Raw genomic sequence first — 24,689 nt, 5'->3', positions numbered from 1 at the left:
AGTAGCACGAGCATATGATTTTTTTTTCGAGATGTTAGGCCGCCTCAGCCATGGGTACGGACAGTATGGCACGCTTCTATTCAGCCGAGCCACGCCTTCACTCTGTGGCTCCTGGCACGGGGATGACTGCCAGTACGAGCCGGACAGGATCACATACCAGATCGTCAGTGTGCCTTTTGTGGTCAGATGGAGGAGACCTTGGACCACTTATTTTTTCGGTGCCACATCACCAGCCGACTATGGGGACGGGTACGAGCATGGCTACAGCTACGACCAGAGATGACTACTTTTTGGAGCATGTTGCGTACCTTCAGACGACTCTACAGGAGGACCTCCACTGCATCATCAGCGCATCACGTGGCCATGGCTGCCCTAGTACATCACCTGTGGAGAGCTAGGAACGCCTTGATACATGAGGGGAGGCGGCTGGATGACGAGGCATTATTCAGACGAGTTCAGACACATGTGTACCGGACTTTGGGCGTCTACACGGACCGGGAGCTACTGCGGGGGAGCGTTGCAGAGCAGTTTTTTGTATGAGAGAGGACATTTGTATGCATATCTACTTTCTAACCTCCATTTGCATAGTAGGAGCTAGAGAGACATGGAGGTAGAGAGATAAGTTGTTTTACATGCATTCATACGCACACGTACTTGCATATTAGGGTTATGTATACTTTCGAAAATTTGCATTACATTCATGACATCATGCATACATATCATTACATGCAAAAAAAAAAGGTGAATGGATCCACCATCATTGATCCATCTAGTCCACAGCAAACGGCTCGTGGTAAAGACGTCCCAAATCCGTTGATGGCTGAGGCTTTGCCAAAAAGCCTATCAGGGTGAATGAGTCCACCAGATTTGGCTCATCTAGTCCGTAGTGACGGCTGCGGTAAAGACACATCAAATCCGTTGATGGTTGAGGCTTTGCCAAAAAGCCTATCAGGGTGAATGAGTCCACCAGATTTGGCTCATCTAGTCCATAGTGACGGCTCTGGGGCTTTGCCAAAAAGCCTTGAGGGTGAATGAGTCCACCAGATTTGGCTCATCTAGTCCGCAGAAACGGTTGCGGTAAAGACACGCTAAATCCGTTGATAGCTGGCCACTTGCTAAAATTGTGCAGGATAGCTGATTGGGGCCGACGACAGACGATGGGGACGACCAGATGCTGAGACGGTTGGAGCGGTTGTGATGGTGAGTTGACTAGATTTACTGCACTACTTTTCTGTATTCGTTGTTTTTATTCGCTTCCGCTTTCGCACTCGAGTTTCTACAAAAAATCAAAAAGCGTGCAAACACGCTATTCACCCCCCCCCCCTCTAGCATGTTTTCGATCCTACATTAAGTTCATGGATGAACACTTTTGAACGCTTGAATGACCCTTAGTAATGGAGTCTAGAGTGATGAAATTGAGATAGTGTACATTTTCTACCTAGTGAGGTTTATACCCTATTTGTGTGATGCACTTTTGTGATTAATTACTCTAGAACTTGCTTGTGTTCTTTCAAGGCTATATTTTCTAAGATGGGTCCACATTTATGAAGGCTAATAATTTGTTTCATCAACCACACATTTTCTTTTAAATCATTCTATACCTATACTTCATATCATTTTCCTTTAAATCTTTTCACCTTAATTTCGATTCATCTTTCTTTTATCTTGTATGTGGGTATTCTTAGATGCTATTAATGTTTCTTGCCCGAGACGGTCAAGGATTTAAGTGTGGGGAGGTGGAAATTATTGTGAAATTATTGATGAGTTCATTGAAATTATCCTATATGTTTGGTGTTGGATGTTTTGAGTTTTTTTGATGGAGTTACTGTTTTGAGATGAGATTTGAAGTGTTTTCAAGATAAGATGAATGTGGCATTTAATGGTGTTTGATAAGTAAAAAAAAAAGAAACAAAAAGAAGAAAAAAATGGGAACAATGTGCCACTAGGGGGAATATTTGTGCCAATTGTGATCAAAATCAATGTGAAAAGGAGGATTTCGAGTATAGCACTTGAAAGTTTCATTGTTGTGATGTTATGATGAATTTTGTGTTGATATATGAAGTTGTGAAATTCTTTCAAGAAAATTTGAAAAGCAAGTGCTAAATTCTCTAAACAAAAGTTAACATGAGTTATTTCTAACCTCTCATTGGTTTTTTTTTGTTTTTGAATTACTGAATTGAGTTGAAATGAGTTGATATCAAAATGCATTGAATCATGTTTGCAATGTAATGCATTGATGAGTTATTTTGAGGGTTTTTCATTGATGAGAGGTTATGAAGTGAAAATAAGAGATAAACTTTATTAGTGGCTGGATTTTGGGCATTTGAGATTTGGTTTACGGCCGGATTAAAGAGCAAAAAGAATGTTAAAGAAATGTTCAGAAATGAGTTTGAAAAGGAGGATTCAAATTGTGGGAATTGAATTGGTAAACCAAGTGGAAATCAAAAGCTAGCCACATGTGCCAAAACAAATATACTATGTGCCAATTTTGAAATTTTTGAAGCCCTTATGACTTGTTGGGATATAATCTACTGAAGTTATTGTGTTGTGAAGCTATGAAAGGTTTAAAGAAATGCTAATGCTGTGTTTATAATCAGTAATCAAAGTTGAAACAAGATTGAAAAAAAAACAGTTTGAAAAAAAAAATGATGAAGAGTCTTGAAGTTGTGGAATGGTTTTGCCTAAATTGTCTTCAACAAATTAGCTGAAACTCATGTGAAGAAGTGGGATTGAAGGCAATAAACCATGGATATAGTTCAGTTTGAAATGAATCAAATCAGATCAGAAAACAAAGAAATAGAATGACAAAAATGAAAAAAAAAATAGAGAAAAAAAATAGAATTGCTGGTTTATTTTCACAGTTGAGTTTTGAATTTGTTTGAGCTACTGATCTGCATTCGAGCTGCAAGGAAATTGAAGTATGATGAACAATGGAAATCAAGTGACAAAGTGAAAAAAAAATGGATGAAAATCAGTAAGAAAAAAAAGAAAAAGAAAAGTTTCATTTTGATTTTGAATTATTTTTGGAATTGAATGTGCCATTGATACATTGAAGTTGTGGTTTCATGTGAAGTGAGTTTTGGGTTCTAATGATTGGTTGCTATATTTCTTAGCTCTTATAAAACCTAAATGTGAAGAAATTGGGCTTGGTTTCAAAGGAAAAAATAAAAGATGGTACATATATGGCAACATTGAAGCAAAATGAAGAAAGGATGAGGAGAATGTATCAAGGAGAGAAATTGAATGAGTTTAGACCAGAAGTGTTTCATGGATTTGAAGAATACACAGTAACAAATAGGATACAGAAGAAAGCTTTTAGGAAAAGGGCAAAGGATCATTGATTAGAATTTAATTGTATCCATGTCTACCACTACACTTGAATTTCCTTAAAGCACTTTCCTTGAAATTTTCTTTCTACAATTGTTCATTTCATTGATATCGGTTTATGATTTCTTTATTATCTTCAATATTCCTTAATAGGTGTGGATTCCAAATCAAGAATAGTAGTGGAGAGTAGAAAGCAAGCAAGCCTATGGAAGTGCATGAAACTTAAGTTGCTTGAGTGAGCCCTGCTTTACTATGATCATGAATTAGAATTAGGGTGAGAGCCACTGATTTATCTATTGAAAACAACCTTGTGAGACTGAGTATGATGTATTTATCTTAATTAATCATGAAGGATGAAACTTGCTAGGTAGTTAATCAAGTACAAGTGTTTAGTATTGGTGCAGGAAGCACCAGCAGATCGAACCTGAGTTTTGATAATGGAACTAGGTTCAAGTTAAGTACGTTATTGGACTAAGATGATGACTTAAGTGTGCAGGAAGCACAGGGTTAAAGTCCTAGTGAAAGCTAGGCATGAAGTCTTGGTAGAGTCAAGAGCACCAAGTGAAGTCTGGGCTGGTCAGGAGGACCAGGCCACAGCAGAAGTCTCGGTTGGTCAGGAGGACCAACTGCAGCAGAAATCTGGACTGATCGGGAAGGATCAAGTCGCAACAGAAGAATGGGTTGATCGGGAAGAACCGAGCCATAGCACAAATCCTAGGGGCCGAGGACAGAGCCGAGCAAAAGTCCAACGGGTCAGGAGGACTCGGTTGGCAGTCAGATAAATTCTCCTGAGTGGAGTGGGTCAGGATGCGTTCCCGAGAGGAACAGTAGGCGTCGATCTAACCTAGGGTTTCACTGGAGACCTGAAGTTAAGACCTTAAGTTGGTTCTAGGAACCGACTTAAAAATAAGTTTATTTTGTATGTTATTCACTAATATTTTTGCAGGAAAGGTAAAATCGGACGAAAGCTAACTCCGAGATGAAAATGTTAATTTTTGTCACTGGAGTCGACTTAGGCAAGGACTGGAGTCGACTTAGGCAAGGACTGGAGTCGACTCCAGCCGAGTCAGCAGCATCCCGGAAGTCAGCGCGTTGATTTTCTGCCAAATCAGACTAGAGTCGACTCCAGTGAACAGTTGAGTCGACTCAGGCAGCAACGATAAAACTTTATCGGCCACGACGACTGGAGTCGACTCAGAGCAACAGTTGAGTCAACTCAGGCAGGATAACGAGCGAGAGCGATAGAAGTTTATCAGCTACGTTAGCTGGAATCGATTCAGATGCACAGTTGAGTCGACTCAGGTCTCCTATAAAAGAAAGTCGCGAGCAGCAGCCGAAGGCAACAGTTTTCTTGATCTAAAATTACATTCTCACAACTCCCAAGCGTCTTCGTAAAAAGAGACATATACCCTACGGTCACTTATTAGGATTGTTACTGAAAGTTTTTGGCCAAAGTATCACATGTCAAGAGTATGACACTCTTGGATACATGTACAAGTAACTTGAATCTACAGAACAAGAAAGCAAGTTTGGGTTAGGTGTGACGTAGTTAGCCTAGTGGAGACTGACGCATATAGACCATGTCCTGAACTAAGCTGGTATAAGACGGTGAAAGGAATGAGACACGTTTCATTATAGCTGCTGAAGGATTTAGAAATTATTCTGGATTCAATCGTTGATTTTTTTAATCAATTGGGGATTATGATTTACTACTAGGTGTTACTCATGATCATTTCATAATTAATGGTTAATTATAGGACGGTCAACATAACCGAGAACCTATTGGGTCACACGCACTACAAGTTTTTCGAAGGATTTAAAATAAGTTTGAGAATTAGATTCTCAGATCGAAAGAAATAAAATCTAATTGAACTGAACAAAGGCAAAATAATAGATTTCATCTTATAAAGATGAAATAAACAAAATTGGTTTAGTTCAAATTAGAGGTGGTTTGATTATTGAACCAAACGATTTGATTTTGAGTCAAATTAAACCAACTTAGTTTGGTTCATGATGGAAGATAGTTTGGCAAAACGGGAACAATGATGGGCTTTGTCTTGTAAAGATGAAATGAACAAAACTAGTTTGGGTCAAATCAGAGATTATTTGATTATTGAACCAAGTGATTTAGTTTTGAACCAAATTAAATCCAGTTCGTTACAGTAAATCCTAAAACTGGTTAAAATCAATTGGTTTTTTTTCTTTTGGTCTGGTTCAGAGCTTTCTTCTCTAGTTCACTGCAGTTGTTGCATGCCACATGCTAGAAGGGATCTCACGATCCCAATTTTGTCAACGACGACATCTCCACGACCTGCATCTGCCAGCGACACAGTCTTCCTTCTGTTGGTGCAAGAAGCACTAGATCTTACCTAGAGTTTTGATGTTTGACAATACTCATAGGTCTGGTCAGTTTGACCAAGGGGTTGATCTAAATAGTCAGGACCAGATAACTAGTGAGAAATCCTAGTCGGTTAGACTAGGCAGTGGAAGTCTTGATCTAGAAGATTGGGCAAGAAAAAGTCCTAGTTGTAGGTTAGGTAAAGGGAAGTCCTGGTTTGGAGGATCAGACAAAAGTCTTAGCAAGGTCAAGTGCACCAAGTGCAAGTTCATGCAGTGTAAGGAGGACCGGAAAGCATGGTCAAAGTCCAATCGGGTACAGTCAGGAGGACCAGAGGGTTGGTGAAGTTTGGATGGTCTGGAGGACCAAGCACAACAGAAAATTCCTGGGGGCCAACGACAAAGCTAAGCGGGAAGTCCAATAAGTCTGGAGAACTTGTTGACAAAACTTCTCCCGAGTGGAGTGGATAAGGGCGCGTTCCCGAAGTAAAACAGTGGGCATCAGACTAACCTTCAGTAGAAATCTGAAGTTAGACCCACAAGATAAATTTTAGGTTATTTGTTTGCTTGTATGTTTGTCTTGTAGGAACCAGGAGCTAGAAGCAAGAGGGAGAAAGTAGAGGTAAAACAAAGAAAGACAACTGAATCAAGTCCGGGATCAACTCAGGTCAAAGCTAAGTAAACTAGTTCCAGTCGACCTGAGTCGCTCCAGTCAATCTACGTATATTTTTTCATATGTAGATTTATTTTAAAAAGTAAGGGTATTTTTGTAATTTTATATATTTAACCTTCATTTTCTTTCCTTTCCTCCCAAACAAGGTAACACATATTACATTAATGAAACTTTCCTTCCTCCCAAACAAGGAGAACATAAATACTTTCCTTCCCCTCCCTTTCCTTTCCTTTCCCTTCTTTCCCCTTTCGTTACCTTCCCTCATCCCCATCCAAACAAAGCATAAATCGCGATCACAGTTTTATGGAGAAGGAACAGTGCATGAGCGTTTGGGAGGAGCGAGGCGTGACCAAACCACTTTTGAGGGTTTTTAGGCTGCTGTAGTGAACTGGAGAAAGCTTGAACCAGAGAAAACCCAAAAAAATCCAAACCAGACCGGGTTAATTTAGGGTTTACTATAGTAAATCAGATTCAAAACTAAATCGCTTAGTTCACTAACCAAACGACCTCTGATTTGACCCAAACTAGTTTTATTCACTTTATCTTCTCAAGACGAAGCTCCTCATCTTTTCCATTTTGCTAAAACATCTTCCATCATGAACCAAATCAAGTTGGTTCAATTTTAGTTCAAAATCGAATCATTTGGTTCACTAACCAAATGAACTCTGTTTTGAATAAAATCAGTTTCATTCATTTCATTTTCATAAGATGAGTTCTATCATTTTATTCATTTGTCTAGTCCAACCAGACTTTATTTCTCTCATTCTGAGAATCTAGTTCTTAAACTCATTTTAAGTCCTTCAGAGAACTTGTAGTGTGTATGACCCAATAGGTTCTCGGTTATGTTGGTCGTTGGTAATTAATCATTAATTATGGAATGATCATGAGTGGCAACTAGTAGTACATCATGATCCCTAATTGATCAGAAAATCAACGATTGATTCCAAAACATCTTCTAAACCTTTCAGCAGCTACACTAAATCGTGTCTCGTTCCTTTCACCGTCTTATACCCGCTTGATTCAGGACAAGGTCTATATGTGTTAGTCCCCACTAGGCTGACTACGTCACACCTAGCTCAAGCTACTTTCTTGTCCTGTGAATTCAAGTTACTTGTATATATGTCCAAGAGTATCTCACTCTTGACATATAATGCTTTGGCAAAAGACTTTTAATAACAATCCTGACAAGTAGTCGTAAGGTATACGTCTCCTTTTCTAAGGAGTGGTGAATCCTCTATGGGTTATTCAAACACCTTCAGGCACTTCAACTTATACCCAATCATCTCAGGTCTACACTTCCTCGGAGATGCTTGCTTAAGATGTCAAAGTATAAGCCTCCGTGACCAAGATGACTTGAATACCGTAAGTCAAAGGAAACTCGCACTTAAGCTGCACTGAGATCTTCATTAATATATGTATAGAATCATATGAAGTCTCAAGGCAGGTCACTCTATTGAACTAGTTACCTTTAACTAGCATCCACATTTAACTCTCAACATCCAATATCTCCAGCAGTGAGATCGGCTGCTTGGTTAACCAAGGAGTCTAAACGTGCTAGTCTCGACAGAATCGATGATGTCCGTGCTCATCAATTCTTCGACTAGGGATAATTTCAATACATTCATAATTACACATGTAGAGATGCTCACGAGTTGTGATCCAATCACAAATTCTGTCATGCTATGGATCATATTACGGACATTCAGTATTTGAGTTTAAGATCCAATCAAATGCATATGGAATGTGCACTCAAATAGTGAATTGCTATTTATCTAATAAATAGTATAATCAGAAGGCGATTGCCTTATGATACCCCTCAAATCTAACACGCGCTTCTTCTCGATGAACCACCAAAGCATGCCTCCTATGGCCAGCAACTTGTGAAGCTGCCGAAGCCTCAAAATTGAAAGTTAGTTTGTTGTCGAAAGTTGATTCACCACTGGAAGCTTGTGAAGCTTTCGGAGAATGTTTTATCAATGTCGGAAAGGATTTCTAGCCATTTGCCCCAAGTCGGTAGTCAAAAGTTAACCACCAAAAATTACACCGGGAATATAATTTTTGGTCATAGTTAGAAACCCTAAAAATCTATCACGATAAATGTTGTCGCATGTTTTGATTATTAGGGTTTTTCTTTCGTATCGACCGTTACTGATCGTCGGCTAGTACCGAAGACAGTGATGCGACTCATGACTTTGGAAGTTGTCCAGACGAAACCTTAGCGTAGATCACCAATAGAGGCAGAGCTTCGATAGAGCTACTCGATTGATGCCAACCTCATTCCACAACATCTGCTGGTATGCTTAAAATAAATTGTTATTCTGTAAAAAAATTTAAATTTCAATTATGTCATGTACCTGTTGTATTCTGTATGTGTGTATTGTGAGTGTTATAATAATTAGGTATACTTATTATTTTATTTCTACTACACATGATTATGATACGTGTAAACACGCACAACACATCGAATCGATCCCAACAACTATATCATCACAGCATAAAAAATTAGAGAAGTCTTATAGTGCAGTGCAATCAAGGTCAGGATTGTCACAAGCTTTACAATCAATCTTCTCTAGCACCTCGAAGTTGGTGTAGTGAGCACCAGATAATCAAACTTAGTTTTGATAATGACAAAGGGTCAAAGTTAATCTTATTTATGATCTAACAAAGCTTGATCAAGTGTGTAGGTAAGGAAAATACCTAACTGGAGGTTAGGTAAGGTAAAGTCCTAACAAAAGATTAGGTAAGGAAGTCTTATCAGATCAGAGACACCATGCGGAATAGACTTAATAGGGTCAGAGAGGATCAAAAATCAAGTCGAACGAGGACTGGGTTCAAGTGATCGAGGCTAAGTAGGAAGCCTAAACGGGGTCTGGAAGACCAAGGTTTGACGAGGTAAGCTCCTAAAATGGAGTGGTTCTTCCAAAGGATGAGTCCTCTTTATAAGGATATCCTTAGGCGTCGGTCCGACTAAGAGATTCATGCGAATTTCAAAATTGAAATCGGACAGTTAGAGACTGGCAAGCTTAACATTTGATATATTACTCTTTACTATGCTAATCACTATTTTACAGGATTGATAAATCGATTAGTTGGACCGATAGACTGAACGATTGGTAGATCAATCAACTAGATTGGTAGATCGAACATTGAGTTATCCAGGTTGTTGACGTGGCAGGGGACAGAGACTGAATGACTGACATGGCAAAGGATAACCATTGATTGGCTGACATGGCAGATAGAGTAATGGGAAGCTGACGTGGTGGCAGATGATTGGAGGATGGCCGATTTGGTAGATCAATCAAGTGGATCAAAATCGAAATCTCAAAGTGATCGATATACTAATCAGGGGGATTGATAGATCGATTAAGTCTTATAAAAGAAGGTCGTGACCCAGACTTCTTCATAAACTCTCAAGTGCTTCCACTCTTATCTCGCTTCGAAAATGCTACCACTACGCCGAGATGCGACTTTGACAACCACACTCAAGTTTTAAATCTTTGTCAGTATACTTGTATTAGTTTAATAGTTATATTTATGTTTTAATCTTAGAAGGAATAGTAAAGTGTTACTGTTCCTCGACTTTTTGTAAAGATGAATTTTTTTTTCATCGAGAAAAAGACTATTAGTGAATTACCCACTAAAGCGATCAAGGATCGCAGGCCTTGGAGTAGCAATTGCAGACTATGAACAAAGTAAAAATAAACTTATCTTTTGTGTCCTTTTGAGTTATTTATTATACTTTTCACTGCTTAACTTTGAAATGAACAAGTTGTGTTTCAAAAATTGTGAAAAAGTGACAAAACTATGAAAAAGTGACATGCGTTATTCAACCCCCCCCCCCCCCCCTCAACGCGGTTCTTAATCCTACACTCAATACCAGTCGGAATGCCCCTGAAGAAAGCTGATTGGAATGTTGTGCTAGCATCTAGTTGATGGATGATATCATTTGATCCAAGTTGATCTAGCAATTATGTAGTCTTGCTTCAACTTCCTATTATTGCAAAAGGTACTATTGTCTCATCTCCTTTAGTTCCTGCATTGATCCTTCAAGTTCCTACATTGATGTCTCCATTTGACTGTAAGAAGGAGTTTTTTGAACTGTAATCCTGGAATGTCCCCAAGGAGTTGGATTAATTTGATCGTTTGGATGTGACCAGGTAGGTGCTGAATCATCCTGGAACCCATATAAACTCTGGTAGGCTGTGTATGACTTAATAAATTGACCTTGTGTGTCTTCATATCTGAAATGTGATTGATCCACCCAATTAGAATTATAGGTACTTACAACTAACTCATACCTATTTTGTTTCTCTATGGGTGGGTAGTATTGAGATTCAGGCTGATAATACTGAGTCTAAGGCTGATAATATTGAGGCTACTCATATTGATTCAGAGGATGATAATATTGAGTCTTGTTTTTTGCATTTACAATGGAACAAGGCTTGAATTCATTACATATACATCTTTAGCTAATAGAAAATACTCTTTGAGGTCACTATATTTATTAGTGTTGACTGACTCATTTAATAAATAATATCTATTATTTGTTAAGAATTCATCCTTAGAGACATCTCTTTCAATTTCCGCTTCTATTTTATTATCGTTAAATTCTTGTTAAATCCACGTATCCTTAAAAAATATCTTTCAATTTTGTACTTGCATGATTTGGGTCATCCTCAAAATTAAGAGCTTGTCATTTATTCAAATTGAATCTATAATGAGTAGTCTCTCTAGTGTTCATCCCAATACTAGAGGATGTTGAAGATGACATATTGATAGTATTCATATTTATATTTGGAGTAACAGAGTTATGTCAGTTTTTTAATTATGAATCGATATGTTCCATCATAATTGAGAGCATATCGTCAAAAATTAGATCTTCCCTATATTAATACAATCAAAATTAACCATATTGTGAATAAATAATTATATTAAAATTGTAAATATTTCAACACACTGGCCGAATGGAGAAAATCGATAGATCATTAAATGTGTATCTTCCAAAAATTGTACTATGACATCTTAGGGTTTATCTTTTTAGAGACAAACAACTTTTAGATTATAAGCACACTTAGATTTTTGATTTAAAGTGTTAATACAACTTTGAAAAGATAAAAAGGGGAGACAAAAATAATTGATAATGCTAATTTATAAATAAAAAAAAGACAGATAGAAGAAACATACATGTCATTCGATTAATTATTTGCTTAAAGCTTCGTCTTTGATAGGATTTTAGATATCATCGGTGTTGTGATAGGATTGTTTACAGTGGAAATAAATAGGCTTAATAAGAAGATGTTGTCGACGACACAATTGGTAAGAGCATCAACAAGCATTTAGATGTTATCGCGACGCCAACACTTTAGGGCTTTTTCTAGAATGCTTGAAATTTTAGAGCTACCGGAATAGTAATTGATACTCTACCTTTCAAATTTACGACAACACCTCAGTTTTAAGGGAGCTTTGTCCAACTAAAACATTTGTGCACCGATAGAAGATAAGAACAACCACTGCAGTCGGAACTAGTCGAGAGAGACGTTATATTTCACCCATTAGGACTTTGGCGATCAAGAGGGACACTTGTGTTCAAAAGCTGCCACGTCATAACGAAGACTGTAGGAAACAGACACATTGTCAGACATTGAGAGATGGCATGGTTATATTTAGGTTTTCTCTAGTCATCTTTTCATGAATAAGATGCACTGTTGTGCTGCATGTTAGTTTTGATTCAGATATACATCGCCTTTTTACGAAGAAGACGCACACATTGGTTTGAATTTGACTTTTAGTTCAGATGTACACAAACGTTTTGTGAGAGAGGGGCAAGGTAAAAGGAGAAATGGATATGTGATTTTAATTTGTCACTTCCAAACTTAAATACATGATTTGAGTATAGCGGGGCGGACTAACCCATGGCGGGTCCATCATATGGCGGGGCGGGGCGGGCTAACCCACCAATTTGGTGAGTTGGGAAATCTCCAACCCAACCCAACTCAAGGTGGGCCGCGGATTAGGCGGGCCAACCTGTGGGTCTGTTAAAAAAGAAAAAAATATTAAAAATTTTATGTTTGAAGTATAATTTAAATTGATTAAGTTAAAAGTTTTAAGTTTGAATTATAATTTTTAAGCTTAAATTATATTTTAAATAGATGAAATCCACTATTTATTAAGTTTTATACTTTAATTTTAAAATTTAAAATAAATAAATAAATTTTCTCAACCCGCGGGCCAATCCAAGCCCGCCGCGGGCCAACCCATGTGGGTCGCGGGCCTAGGCGAGCCAATCCACCTCAACCCATCTTAAAATGGGTTGATAAAATTTTAATCCAATCCGCCTAAATTTCTTGGCGGGATAGACTAACCCGGCGGGCCTAACCCAATTTAACAGTTATATTTGAGTATTCTGAAAAATTTTAAACATGGTGTAGTAAATTGCCGAATAACATTCAATCAACCACACTAAAATAAAGTGAAGAAGAGTATGTTTGAAAACCCACAAAATTAAATGCTCGCCCCTTTGATAAATTAAAAAAAAATATGATACATACTTGCCTCTTTTAGTGAAATATCGAATATTTCTGTCCCTTTTTTGTATCCATGTAAACAACTAAGGTGATTGACATTTGAGGGTTTAACATTTATGAGGACATTTTATATGTCTGTCGTTGGATCGCTCATCATGATCTAAGTTCTATATGTGCTTTTTAAATTTATTTTATTGGTCGATTAAAAAATCTTTCATAGTCTCCGGATTAACCGGGCATAAAGCTGAATACAATATTAAAAAAAACTACGATTGGCATTGGCCTATTTTTGCGGGAGAAAAATTGGCGGGAGGCCCGATCCGTGCTCGCGCTTCTCCCGAGCACGACGATACCCCTTTACTGCCTCAGTTACCAGGGTGCCGCCTGCTCCTCCTCGCCTTCTACCGACAGGCGACAGCGTCTTCGAGATGGAGCAAGTTCTCAAGGCAAGTAACCGGAACCTTATCGTTTCGCCTCTCGCAGTGGCATGAAGCAATGCTTTGAAACCCTAACTCCGTGTTGCTTCCGATCGCTCCTTTAGATGCCCCTTTTTGGTTGTTTTTCCCCTGTTGTTATGCTTTCTCGAGAGAAGTGACCTGATCCAGTTATCCCTTTGTTTTGCGTCTCGATTGATTTATCTGTGATTATTGAACGCAGGAACACTTTGGCTACACTCAGTTTCGGTCTCACCAGAAGGAGATTGTAGAGAAAATCTTAGATAGAAGAGATTGCTTGGTGGTCATGACTACAGGAAGTGGGAAGTCGTTATGGTATCTTAGAAGTCTGTTATGTTTGCACGGCAATTTAAATGTTTCATGTGCTTGTGGATGATATGTTTATTGATTTGTCACTATGGAATTCCTACTGCAAGCATATCAACATAGCATCGTAAGTTACTAAAATGGTAGACTGGAACCCTAATGCAACTTGAGATTTTAGATCTTACTTAATACTATATCTTAAATGCGATTTTTAAGTTGAAAAGCTTGGAAAATACTATAAGTTGATCTATTCAAAAGAAAAGGGCCCTAACTATCACTATCATCTCGATACAAAATGCTTGGTGTTTAGTCATGCTATTCTATGTAATCATATTTCACTTCATTTTGATTGTTTCTAAACGTCATCTTGATTGTTTCTAACTGTGTTTCAGTCACAATGATGCTGAGAAGTTTTCTTACAATTTCCTCTTTCATACAAATGTTGCTAAAGAACCATGCAATTCAGTTATTATTAATGTGTTTGATTATTTAATTTCACAGTTACCAAATCCCTCCACTAGTAACAAGAAAGACTGCTATCGTGATTAGTCCTCTCTTATCCTTGATGCAAGACCAGGCATGTAGTTTTTGTTGTTTTCATGCTTCACTTGCTAGTATGAGGGCACTTTCAAATGGTATGAAAGTGCGTTGTTTATGCATATTGGTCTTGATAAACCATTAAATTTAATAGGTCATGAGTTTAAAGCAACGAGGAATCAAAGTTGAATATCTTGGAAGTACTCAAACTGATAAATCAGTGCAGTCTCGTGCTGAAAGTGGTAACTATGATGTTTTGTACATGACTCCAGAAAAGGCTTGCACACTTCCTTCAAGGTGAAGCTCTACGAAGTTATTATGTACTATCAAAATATGATTGCTTGTTTCGCTATTATGGTGCAAATGCTCTAAATGGTATTCATAGAATCATCCACAAACAGATTATAGCTAGTCCTGGACCTCAACAAATTACTTGAAGATATAACCTTATGTTCTTTATTAAGTTTCTCATACTTCTGTTGATGACAAGTAACAACTTGATTTAGGAGCTGTACATGTGTTTGTTCTCTTAACAATTCAAGCTACTCTATTTTTAATGTTAATGGAAGTAGAAAGAGAGCATAGGAATTATTGTGATGATAAATTGTCATTTAGTTTTTATGCACAATTTTATAAGCAGTTTCTTTGGATTTGTAGCTCAATGTTGTTACTTGAGAAGTTCCAACATAACCTTTTCATAAGGTTGTCCTACAAAAGGTCACCGATATTAGATTAATTGGGGAAGAAATTAGAATTTATTTCCTAAGTAGCCCCTTCTAAGATACATAAGTTTATCAACAATGAACACTCATTTTTTCTTTTTGAGAAATCGACATCTCATAAAGATCGAGGAGAATGTTTTAATGAAATTAGCTAGAGATTATTAAATTACATTAGGAAATTAATAAAATTTACTGAAATTTGGTCAAATTAAAAGTATGAATAGATGAAATTTAGTTAACTTTTGGTCACACTAATGACTTTGCAAAACATGACCAATTTAGCCTTTTTGCTTAATCTCAACTAGATTTATAGATTACTCACTAGGGGGATTTCTTTTGTTATTTCTTTTGTTTTAGCATGTATATCCTCATCAATTTGAGATTTCCTAGGGTAGGTATTATTTGTTTTATTAAATTCAACATTAGAGGATTCTTCTATAATTTGAGTTCTTTTATTGTAAATTCTATAGCCTCTACTAGTCGATGAGTATCCTACAAGGATTCCTTCATCCGCCTTAGCTTCGAATTTTCTCAACTCATCCTTAGTGTTTAGGATGTAAGCCTTACACCCAAACACCCTAAAATAGTTGACTTTTGGTATCTTGCCACTCCATAATTCAAAAGATGTTTTACCTAAAAATCTGTGAATTAATACCCAATTTTGAATATAGCAAGCGGTATTAACCGCTTCTGCCCATAGGTATGTGGGTAAGGAGTAGGCATTAAGCATGGTTCTAGCAGCTTCTTGTAAAGCTCTATTCTTCCTCTCAATAACTCTATTTTGTTGAGGGGTCCTAGCACATGAAAATTCATGCTTATATCCATTTTCTAAACAAAATTTAGAGAAGTTTGAATTTTCAAACTCTCCACCATGATCACTCCTAATTCGGTTAATTCTAAGTTTTCTTTCATTTTCCACCCTCTTACTAAATCCAATAAATATTTCTAATGTATCATCCTTATGTTTCATGAAGAAAACCCATGTAAATCTAGAAAAATCATCTACAATCACCAAACAATATTTGCTACCATTTAAAGATGGAGTGCTAAGTGCAATAACTCTAAAGGTAAAGAAGTACTAGTTAGAGTTTTACCTTTGTGTGATGTTTTTGATTGCTTACCCTCTTGACATGCATCACACAATTTGTCCTTGACATATTTGAGTTTGGGCAGTCCCTTCACCAATTCTTTGTTTGTCACCTTTGCTATTGTCTTCATGTTGACATGCCCAAGCCTTCTGTGCCATAACCATCCTGCTTCTTCTTGTGAAATAAAACACTCAACAGAAGAGTTAGTAGCAAGTGTCAAATTCACATAATATAAATTTTGATCGTTTGGATGTGACCAGCTAGGTGCTGAATCATCCTGGAACCCATATAAACTCTGGTAGGCTGTGTATGACTTAATAAATTGACCTTGTGTGTCTTCATATCTGAAATGTGATTGATCCACCCAATTAGAATTATAGGTACTTACAACTAACTCATACCTATTTTGTTTCTCTATGGGTGGGTAGTATTGAGATTCAGGCTGATAATACTGAGTTTGAGGCTGATAATATTGAGGCTACTTATACTGATTCAGAGGATGATAATATTGAGTCTTGTTTTTTGCATTTACAATGGAACAAGTCTTAAATTCATTACATATACATCTTTAGCTAATGGAAAATACTCTTTGAGGTCACTATATTTATTAGTGTTGACTGACTCATTTAATAAATAATGTCTATTATTCGTTAAGAAATCATCCTTAGAGACATCTCTTTCAATTTCTGCTTCTATTTTATTATCGTTAAATTCTTGTTAAATCCACGTATCCTTAAAAAATATCTTTCAATTTTGTACTTGCATGATTTGGGTCATCCTCAAAATTAAGAGCTTGTCGTTTATTCAAATTGAATCTATAATGAGTAGTCTCTCTAGTGTTCATCACAATACTAGAGGATGTTGAAGATGACATATTGGTAGTATTCATATTTATATTTGGAGTAACAGAGTTATGTCAGTTTTTTAATTATGAATCAATATGTTCCATCATAATTGAGAGCATATCATCAAAAATTAGATCTTCCCTATATTAATACAATCAAAATTAACCATATTGTGAATAAATAATTCTATTAAAATTGTAAATATTTTAACACACTGGCCGAATGGAGAAAATCGATAGATCATTAAATGTGTATCTTCCAAAAATTGTACTATGACATCTTAGGGTTTATCTTTTTAGAGACAAACAACTTTTAGATTATAAGCACACTTAGATTTTTTATTTAAAGTGCTAATACAACTTTGAAAAGATAAAAAGGGGAGACAAAAATAATTGATAATGCTAATTTATAAATAAAAAAAAGACAGATAGAAGAAACATACATGTCATTCGATTAATTATTTGCTTAAAGCTTCATCTTTGATAGGATTTTAGATATCATCGGTGTTGTGATAGGATTGTTTACAGTGGAAATAAATAGGCTTAATAAGAAGATGTTGTCGACGACACAATTGGTAAGAGCATCATCAAGCATTTAGATGTTATCGCGACGCCAACACTTTAGGGCTTTTTCTAGAATGCTTGAAATTTTAGAGTTGCCGGAATAGTAATTGATACTCTACCTTTTAAATTTACGACAACACCTCAGTTTTAAGGGAGCTTTGTCCAACTAAAACATTTGTGCACCGATAGAAGATAAGAACAACCACTGCAGTCGGAACTAGTCGAGAGAGACGTTATATTTCACCCATTAGGACTTTGGCGATCAAGAGGGACACTTGTGTTCAAAAGCTGCCACGTCATAATGAAGACTGTAGGAAACAGACACATTGTCAAACATTGAGAGATGGCATGGTTATTTAGGTTTTCTCTAGTCATCTTTTCACGAATAAGATGCACTGTTGTGCTGCATGTTAGTTTTGATTCAGATATACGTCGCCTTTTTACGAAGAAGACGCATTGGTTTGAATTTGACTTTTAGTTCAGATGTACACAAACGTTTTGTGAGAGAGGGGTAAGGTAAAAGGAGACATGGATATGTGATTTTAATTTGTCACTTCCAAACTTAAATACATGATTTGAGTATTCCGAAAAATTTTAAATATGGTGTAGTAAATTGCCGAATAACATTCAATCAACCATACTAAAATAAAGTGAAGAAGAGTATGTTTGAAAACCCACAAAATTAAATGCTCGCCCCTTTGATAAATTAAAAAAATATGATACATACTTGCCTCTTTTAGTGAAATATCGAATATTTCTGCCCCTTTTTTGTATCCATGTAAACAAATAAGGTGATTGACATTTGAGGGTTTAACATTTATGAAGGACATTTTATATGTCTGTCGTTGGATCGCTCATCATGATCTAAGTTCTATATGTGCTTTTTAAATTTATTTTATTGGTCGATTAAAAAATCTTTCATAGTCTCCGGATTAACCGGGCATAAAGCTGAATACAATATTAAAAAAAACTACGTTTGGCATTGGCCTATTTTTGCGGGAGAAAAATTGGCGGGAGGCCCGATCCGTGCTCGCGCTTCTCCCGAGCACGACGATACCCCTTTACTGCCTCAGTTACCAGGGTGCCGCCTGCTCCTCCTTGCCTTCTACCGACAGGCGACAGCGTCTTCGAGATGGAGCAAGTTCTCAAGGCAAGTAACCGGAACCTTATCGTTTCGCCTCTCGCAGTGGCATGAAGCAATGCTTTGAAACCCTAACTCCGTGTTGCTTCCGATCGCTCCTTTAGATGTCCCTTCTGGTTGTTTTTCCCCTGTTGTTATGCTTTCTCGAGAGAAGTGACCTGATCCAGTTATCCCTTTGTTTTGCGTCTCGATTGATTTATCTGTGATTATTGAACGCAGGAACACTTTGGCTACACTCAGTTTCGGTCTCACCAGAAGGAGATTGTAGAGAAAATCTTAGATAGAAGAGATTGCTTGGTGGTCATGACTACAGGAAGTGGGAAGTCGTTATGGTATCTTAGAAGTCTGTTATGTTTGCACGGCAATTTAAATGTTTCATGTGCTTGTGGATGATATGTTTATTGATTTGTCACTATGGAATTCCTACTGCAAGCATATCAACATAGCATCGTAAGTTACTAAAATGGTAGACTGGAACCCTAATGCAACTTGAGATTTTAAATCTTACTTAATACTATATCTTAAATGCGATTTTAAAGTTGAAAAGCTTGGAAAATACTATAAGTTGATCTATTCAAAAGAAAAGGGCCCTAACTATCACTATCATCTCGATACAAAATGCTTGGTGTTTAGTCATGCTATTCTATGTAATCATATTTCACTTCATTTTGATTGTTTCTAAACGTCATCTTGATTGTTTCTAAACGTCATCTTGATTGTTTCTAGTGTTTCAGTCACAATGATGCTGAGAAGTTTTCTTACAATTTCCTCTTTCATACAAATGTTGCTAAAGAACCATGCAATTCAGTTATTATTAATGTGTTTGATTATTTAATTTCACAGTTACCAAATCCCTCCACTAGTAACAAGAAAGACTGCTATCGTGATTAGTCCTCTCTTATCCTTGATGCAAGACCAGGCATGTAGTTTTTGTTGTTTTCATGCTTCACTTGCTAGTATGAGGGCACTTTCAAATGGTATGAAAGTGCGTTGTTTATGCATATTGGTCTTGATAAACCATTAAATTTAATAGGTCATGAGTTTAAAGCAGCGAGGAATCAAAGTTGAATATCTTGGAAGTACTCAAACTGATAAATCAGTGCAGTCTCGTGCTGAAAGTGGTAACTATGATGTTTTGTACATGACTCCAGAAAAGGCTTGCACACTTCCTTCAAGGTGAAGCTCTACGAAGTTATTATGTACTATCAAATTTTGATTGCTTGTTTCGCTATTATGGTGCAAATGCTCTAAATGGTATTCATAGAATCATCCACAAACAGATTATAGCTAGTCCTGGACCTCAACAAATTACTTGAAGATATAACCTTATGTTCTTTATTAAGTTTCTCATACTTCTGTTGATGACAAGTAACAACTTGATTTAGGAGCTGTACATGTGTTTGTTCTCTTAACAATTCAAGCTACTCTATTTTTAATGTTAATGGAAGTAGAAAGAGAGCATATGAATTATTGTGATGATAAATTGTCATTTAGTTTTTATGCACAATTTTATAAGCAGTTTCTTTGGATTTGTAGCTCAATGTTGTTACTTGAGAAGTTCCAACATAACCTTTTCATAAGGTTGTCCTACAAAAGGTCACCGATATTAGATTAATTGGGGAAGAAATTAGAATTTATTTCCTAAGTAGCCCCTTCTAAGATACATAAGTTTATCAACAATGAACACTCATTTTTTCTTTTTGAGAAATCGACATCTCATAAAGATCGAGGAGAATGTTTTAATGAAATTAGCTAGAGATTATTAAATTACATTAGGAAATTAATAAAATTTACTGAAATTTGGTCAAATTAAAAGTATGAATAGATGAAATTTAGTTAACTTTTGGTCACACTAATGACTTTGCAAAACATGACCAATTTAGCCTTTTTGCTTAATCTCAACTAGATTTATAGATTACTCACTAAGGGGGGGGGGGGGGGTGAGATGACCAGGGGCTATGTGGCTTCCCCTCCTCAGTGGGTCGTCTTCTTTATTTGACCTAGGTAGGAGGGGCCTCGGGCTTGAATTGATGGGCTTATTGCACAAGTGTTGATGGGATGACGAGAACCCATCTCGTGAAGACAACTCTTAAGGGATCTCAGGGGTTACTGAGCTTAGAAAGCCCATTAAGGTCCTTGCCCAATTTGTCTGCCAAGGTGTAGGCTAGCTTGGTGGGAAGGACAAATCAACCCGAACAACTCCACATTTGCGCACACAATATCAACATGTTCTCCAGTTAATAGTATGAGGTAATGCTGCTTGGTAAAGCCGACATTACGAGAAAGTGGGGAAAAGTACCGATGAAACCCTTGCTCGAAGAGGGCCACGTACTAAGGAGCCCCACCCCTCATCCTCCCAAGTTTATAAGGATAAGCAAGAAGGAATGAGAGGTATGCATGCTGTCTTGATCTCTTCTGCTTCCACAATTTTCTTAGAGTGAGAGCTCACTTGAGCATCGGAGGGGTTTAGCCAAGGTCATCCTCGATCCCCTTCTAACTTTCTCCTTGTAATGTAGCTAGGTTACCTAAGTCCTCAGCTGATAGAGACGGGGAGATATTGGTCGAGAAGTCAAGGTCTCCCTCGAGAGTCGGAGTCACTTGTTGAAGAGGTTGGGACAACCTCGATTGACTCAGTGAAAACTGAGTCATTTCCCTGACCTGCTAGTGTAGCTCGCTTGTAATTTAAGCGAAGACATTGAGTTGGAAGACACACAAGAACTAAGAAGGCTGAAGATCTTCATCAGGGGGGAGACCCTCCGACCTCACTAGAGTAGCAATCCCGTTATTGACGGTGGTGCGGTTGAGTTGACTAGTCTCTGCTTCGGTAGAAGAGGTTCTCCGCCAATAGACCCATTTGAGCCCTTCTTCAAGAAGGGGCTAAGATCGGAAACTTGTTCATCAGAAGGAACAATTTAGGGAGTTAACGGCCCTAGACGCCCGCTAGACTTTAGGTAAGGAGGTCTCGGGCCCTTGCGAGGCGAGGAAGAAGACAGGAGCTCGACGAGCTACCCCGATTTTATGGATATATTAGCTGAAGAATTACCACGTAATTTCGCCCATTGCAGATAGAAGAATATAATGATTCTTCGAGTTTGGAGGATCACTTTCGCCTCTTCGAAAATGATGCTCTCTTACACCAATACTTGGATGGGGTGAAGTGCTATATTTTCCTAACCACTCTATTGGCATTGGTGCAATGGTGGTTTAATCAGTTGAAGCCAAGGGTCATTCACTCCTTTGCGGTTTGCCTTTTTACATTACTTCGCTAGTAGCAAGTGATATCACAAGATGCTCCTTAGCCTATTCAAATTGAAGCAGTAAAGCTTAGAGATTTTGAGAGAGTACATCCAGCGCTTCACTCGGACAACCCTGGAGGTTCTTGGTGAAAAAGCCCCTAGTCGACTATGATGATCTCCTAGGTTGGGCTAAGAAATACATCCATGTAGAAGAGGCTTAAAAGATTAATTGAAGCAAACAAAAGATGGTCACTCCTCCTAACAAGGTAGAAAGGAAGATCCCCTCGCGTGCCACAGCCTAGGAGGAAGCCCTAGGAGGATTTGCCTGCTATGCCCCCTTAACAGTGTCTAAAGAAAAAAACTATTCAAATATTGGAGGGAAACAAGGCACTACAACGACCAAAGAGGTATAATCAGAGATCACATAACTCTCCGTCGAAGTTCCTTTGTGCTTTTTATCAAGAGTATGAGCTTACCACTCAGGATTGCCATTGATTGACAAAAGAGATTGAATGAGTCATAGATAGCCACCCTCGAATTTAACCCCTCTTAATAGCCAAAGACACCCCTCTGAGCAATGTGTCGTGATCGCCAACAATTCTACTTGTTGAATCAAATGCAAGAGGCAAACTCTTAGAAAAGTGAAAGACAATACAAACCCCAAAGACTAGGAACCTTCAAGGTAGACTTGGTGGGATAACCTCTTGAGTAGGGGAACTAGAAACATGATCTTTCAGGGATCATAGACGATGACTCTAACTGAGCTAGAAGGGCCTATAGCTAAAAGCTGAAAAGTTATGGGATTAACACTGAATGGAGGCCGACAAAGGGCCCTAACTCTCATCTTTGGCCCCCAAGACTTAACGGGAGTTGCGATGTCACATAATGATGCCCTAGTCATTCGGGCTACCATTCCCAACTACAACGTCGGCTAAATATCTATTGATTTAGGAAGCTTAGTCAATATACTTTTGAAGGAGACCTTTGACCGTATGCATATTGATTCTGTCGAGTTGAGGCCTACATCCACGTCTCTATTTGGTTTCGCATGTTGGGTTTTCCGAGCCGCAAAAACCGCTTTTTGCGTTGCGGAAACCTCGGAACACCCTTGCCATTGGATCCGTGCGAAGATAAAACATAAAATATGCGTTCATGCACATGTTTAAAACCTAGATCTACATTAGATCTACAAGACGAGATCATTACCCTCGATGCGTGCCCTTCGCGTATCCCGCTCGTCCACGGTGGAGTCGGATCTCGAGAGCTACTCGTGTAGTCTCCTCTATGGTATCCACTCGGACACTTTGGTGGAAAACCAAAACTCAAGGTGTGCTAGCACCTTAGGGAGTTTTGGCAAGCAAGAGGAGAAGGAGAGGGAGAAGAAAACAAAGAAGGAGAAGAGGAAAAAGCACTCAACGTGAAGCCTAGGAAAACTCAACGTTGAGAGCCCAAAAAGAATGAAAAAACTCCACTTTTCATCACCTTTTTGCATGTCACATCAATGGCCAATTAATCCCCATTAAAGCCATAAATTCCCATGAGTTACAAACTCCTCTTGTAACCTCCCATGAGGTGGCATGATGATGTGGAGGCTTACCATTGGCCATCACTCATGCCACCTCACCTCAAGGTCAAATGGTCAAGTCAATAATTGACCATGAGGTGGCATGAGTCAAGTCAACATAAATGATGACATGGCAAAAAGTCAAGTCAACATTTATGATGACATGGCACAAAGTCAAGTCAAACTTGACTCCCAAAATTTCTCCTTCTCAAGTCAAGTCAAACTTGACTTCTAATCTCCCAAAGTTGATCAAATCAACTCCACTAGTCTAGTTTGGATTACACCTAACCCAACTTGATTCATCACATGAATCTAATCCTCTTGGTTCATCATATGAACCTAATTCCACCTAATTGCCCTTTGAGTGTGACCCTATAGGTTCTTGTAACGTTGGCAATGCCCTAAACTCATTTAGGTGCATAAGTAGTGAGCGGTATCTAGCAACACATCACTACTACCCAAGTTACAAGAATGTTGAGATCCAACATCACCTTGTGACTACTAATTGTGACTCTCACAATATGTGACCATGTCCTTCTATCCTTGATATCAAGATTGATTAAACCGAGGCATAGACCGTGTCATCCTCTAATCAATCTATGTCTTGAACTCCAAGTAGACTCACTCAATCAAACGAGCTCAACATCTCATGTTGACTCATTTGGGCATGGCCATGCACTTTAGTGGTCTCACTCTATCAAGAACTAAGATATCACTCCCGTCATATAGGAGGGATAGATCCCATCTACATCACTCACATCCCACCACATAATTTGTTACATACCCAGTAATCGCCTTTATAGTCCACCCAGTTACGGGTGACGTTTGACGAAGCCAAAGTATGTAACTCCTTATGTTGGGAACCATGGTGACTTCAGGTCTAAGGACTAATAGTCATACTAATAGCCACATGAGAAAGTATATGACACTCATATAACGATCCATGATACTTTCTCATGGCGGGTCATTCAGTATACATTCTCCAATGCATACCCATGTGTCAACTTGATATCTCATATCCATGACTTGTGAGATCAAGTCATCATGTTGACCTACATGCTAGTCTCTACGCATTAACATTGTCCCTGAATGTTAATACTTGACTAGGAATGCTTTAGAGTAGTGTTCTCTATATCATCTCACTATCGATTCAACCAATCGATTGATATAGATATGAACCTACTACTCAAGGACATTACTATACTTAGTTATTTGGCACCAATACAAGTAAGTATAATAATCACAAATGAAATGCCTTTATAAAATGTAGAAATATGATACATGGAGTCCATACAACAATCATCAAATGATTGGCTCTAGGGCTCTCACTAACAGGTGATGGGAAACACTAGAAAATCCGTTCCGGTGAAT

General features: G+C 37.9%; 1 protein-coding gene across 1 annotated transcript in view; it reads left to right on the top strand.

The window, feature by feature from the left end:
* Window positions 1–279: 279 nt before the first annotated feature.
* Window positions 280–24,689, top strand: part of LOC141829112 (uncharacterized) — a 46,654-nt gene continuing 22,244 nt past the window's right edge. Inside the window, exons 1-6 of the mRNA XM_074716527.1 lie at window positions 280–534; window positions 13,519–13,631; window positions 14,124–14,199; window positions 14,314–14,456; window positions 19,362–19,437; window positions 19,552–19,694. Of these exons, the coding sequence (XP_074572628.1) occupies window positions 280–534; window positions 13,519–13,631; window positions 14,124–14,199; window positions 14,314–14,456; window positions 19,362–19,437; window positions 19,552–19,694 (806 nt within the window). The remainder of the gene's footprint in view (window positions 535–13,518; window positions 13,632–14,123; window positions 14,200–14,313; window positions 14,457–19,361; window positions 19,438–19,551; window positions 19,695–24,689) is intronic.

Source organism: Curcuma longa, chromosome 5 (assembly GCF_044706935.1).
Source record: "Curcuma longa cultivar G26 ecotype Majalengka, Jawa Barat chromosome 5, ITB_CL_G26_1.1, whole genome shotgun sequence".
NCBI classification, from domain to species: domain Eukaryota; kingdom Viridiplantae; phylum Streptophyta; class Magnoliopsida; order Zingiberales; family Zingiberaceae; genus Curcuma; species Curcuma longa.
This window is presented reverse-complemented; position numbering and strand designations above follow the sequence as displayed.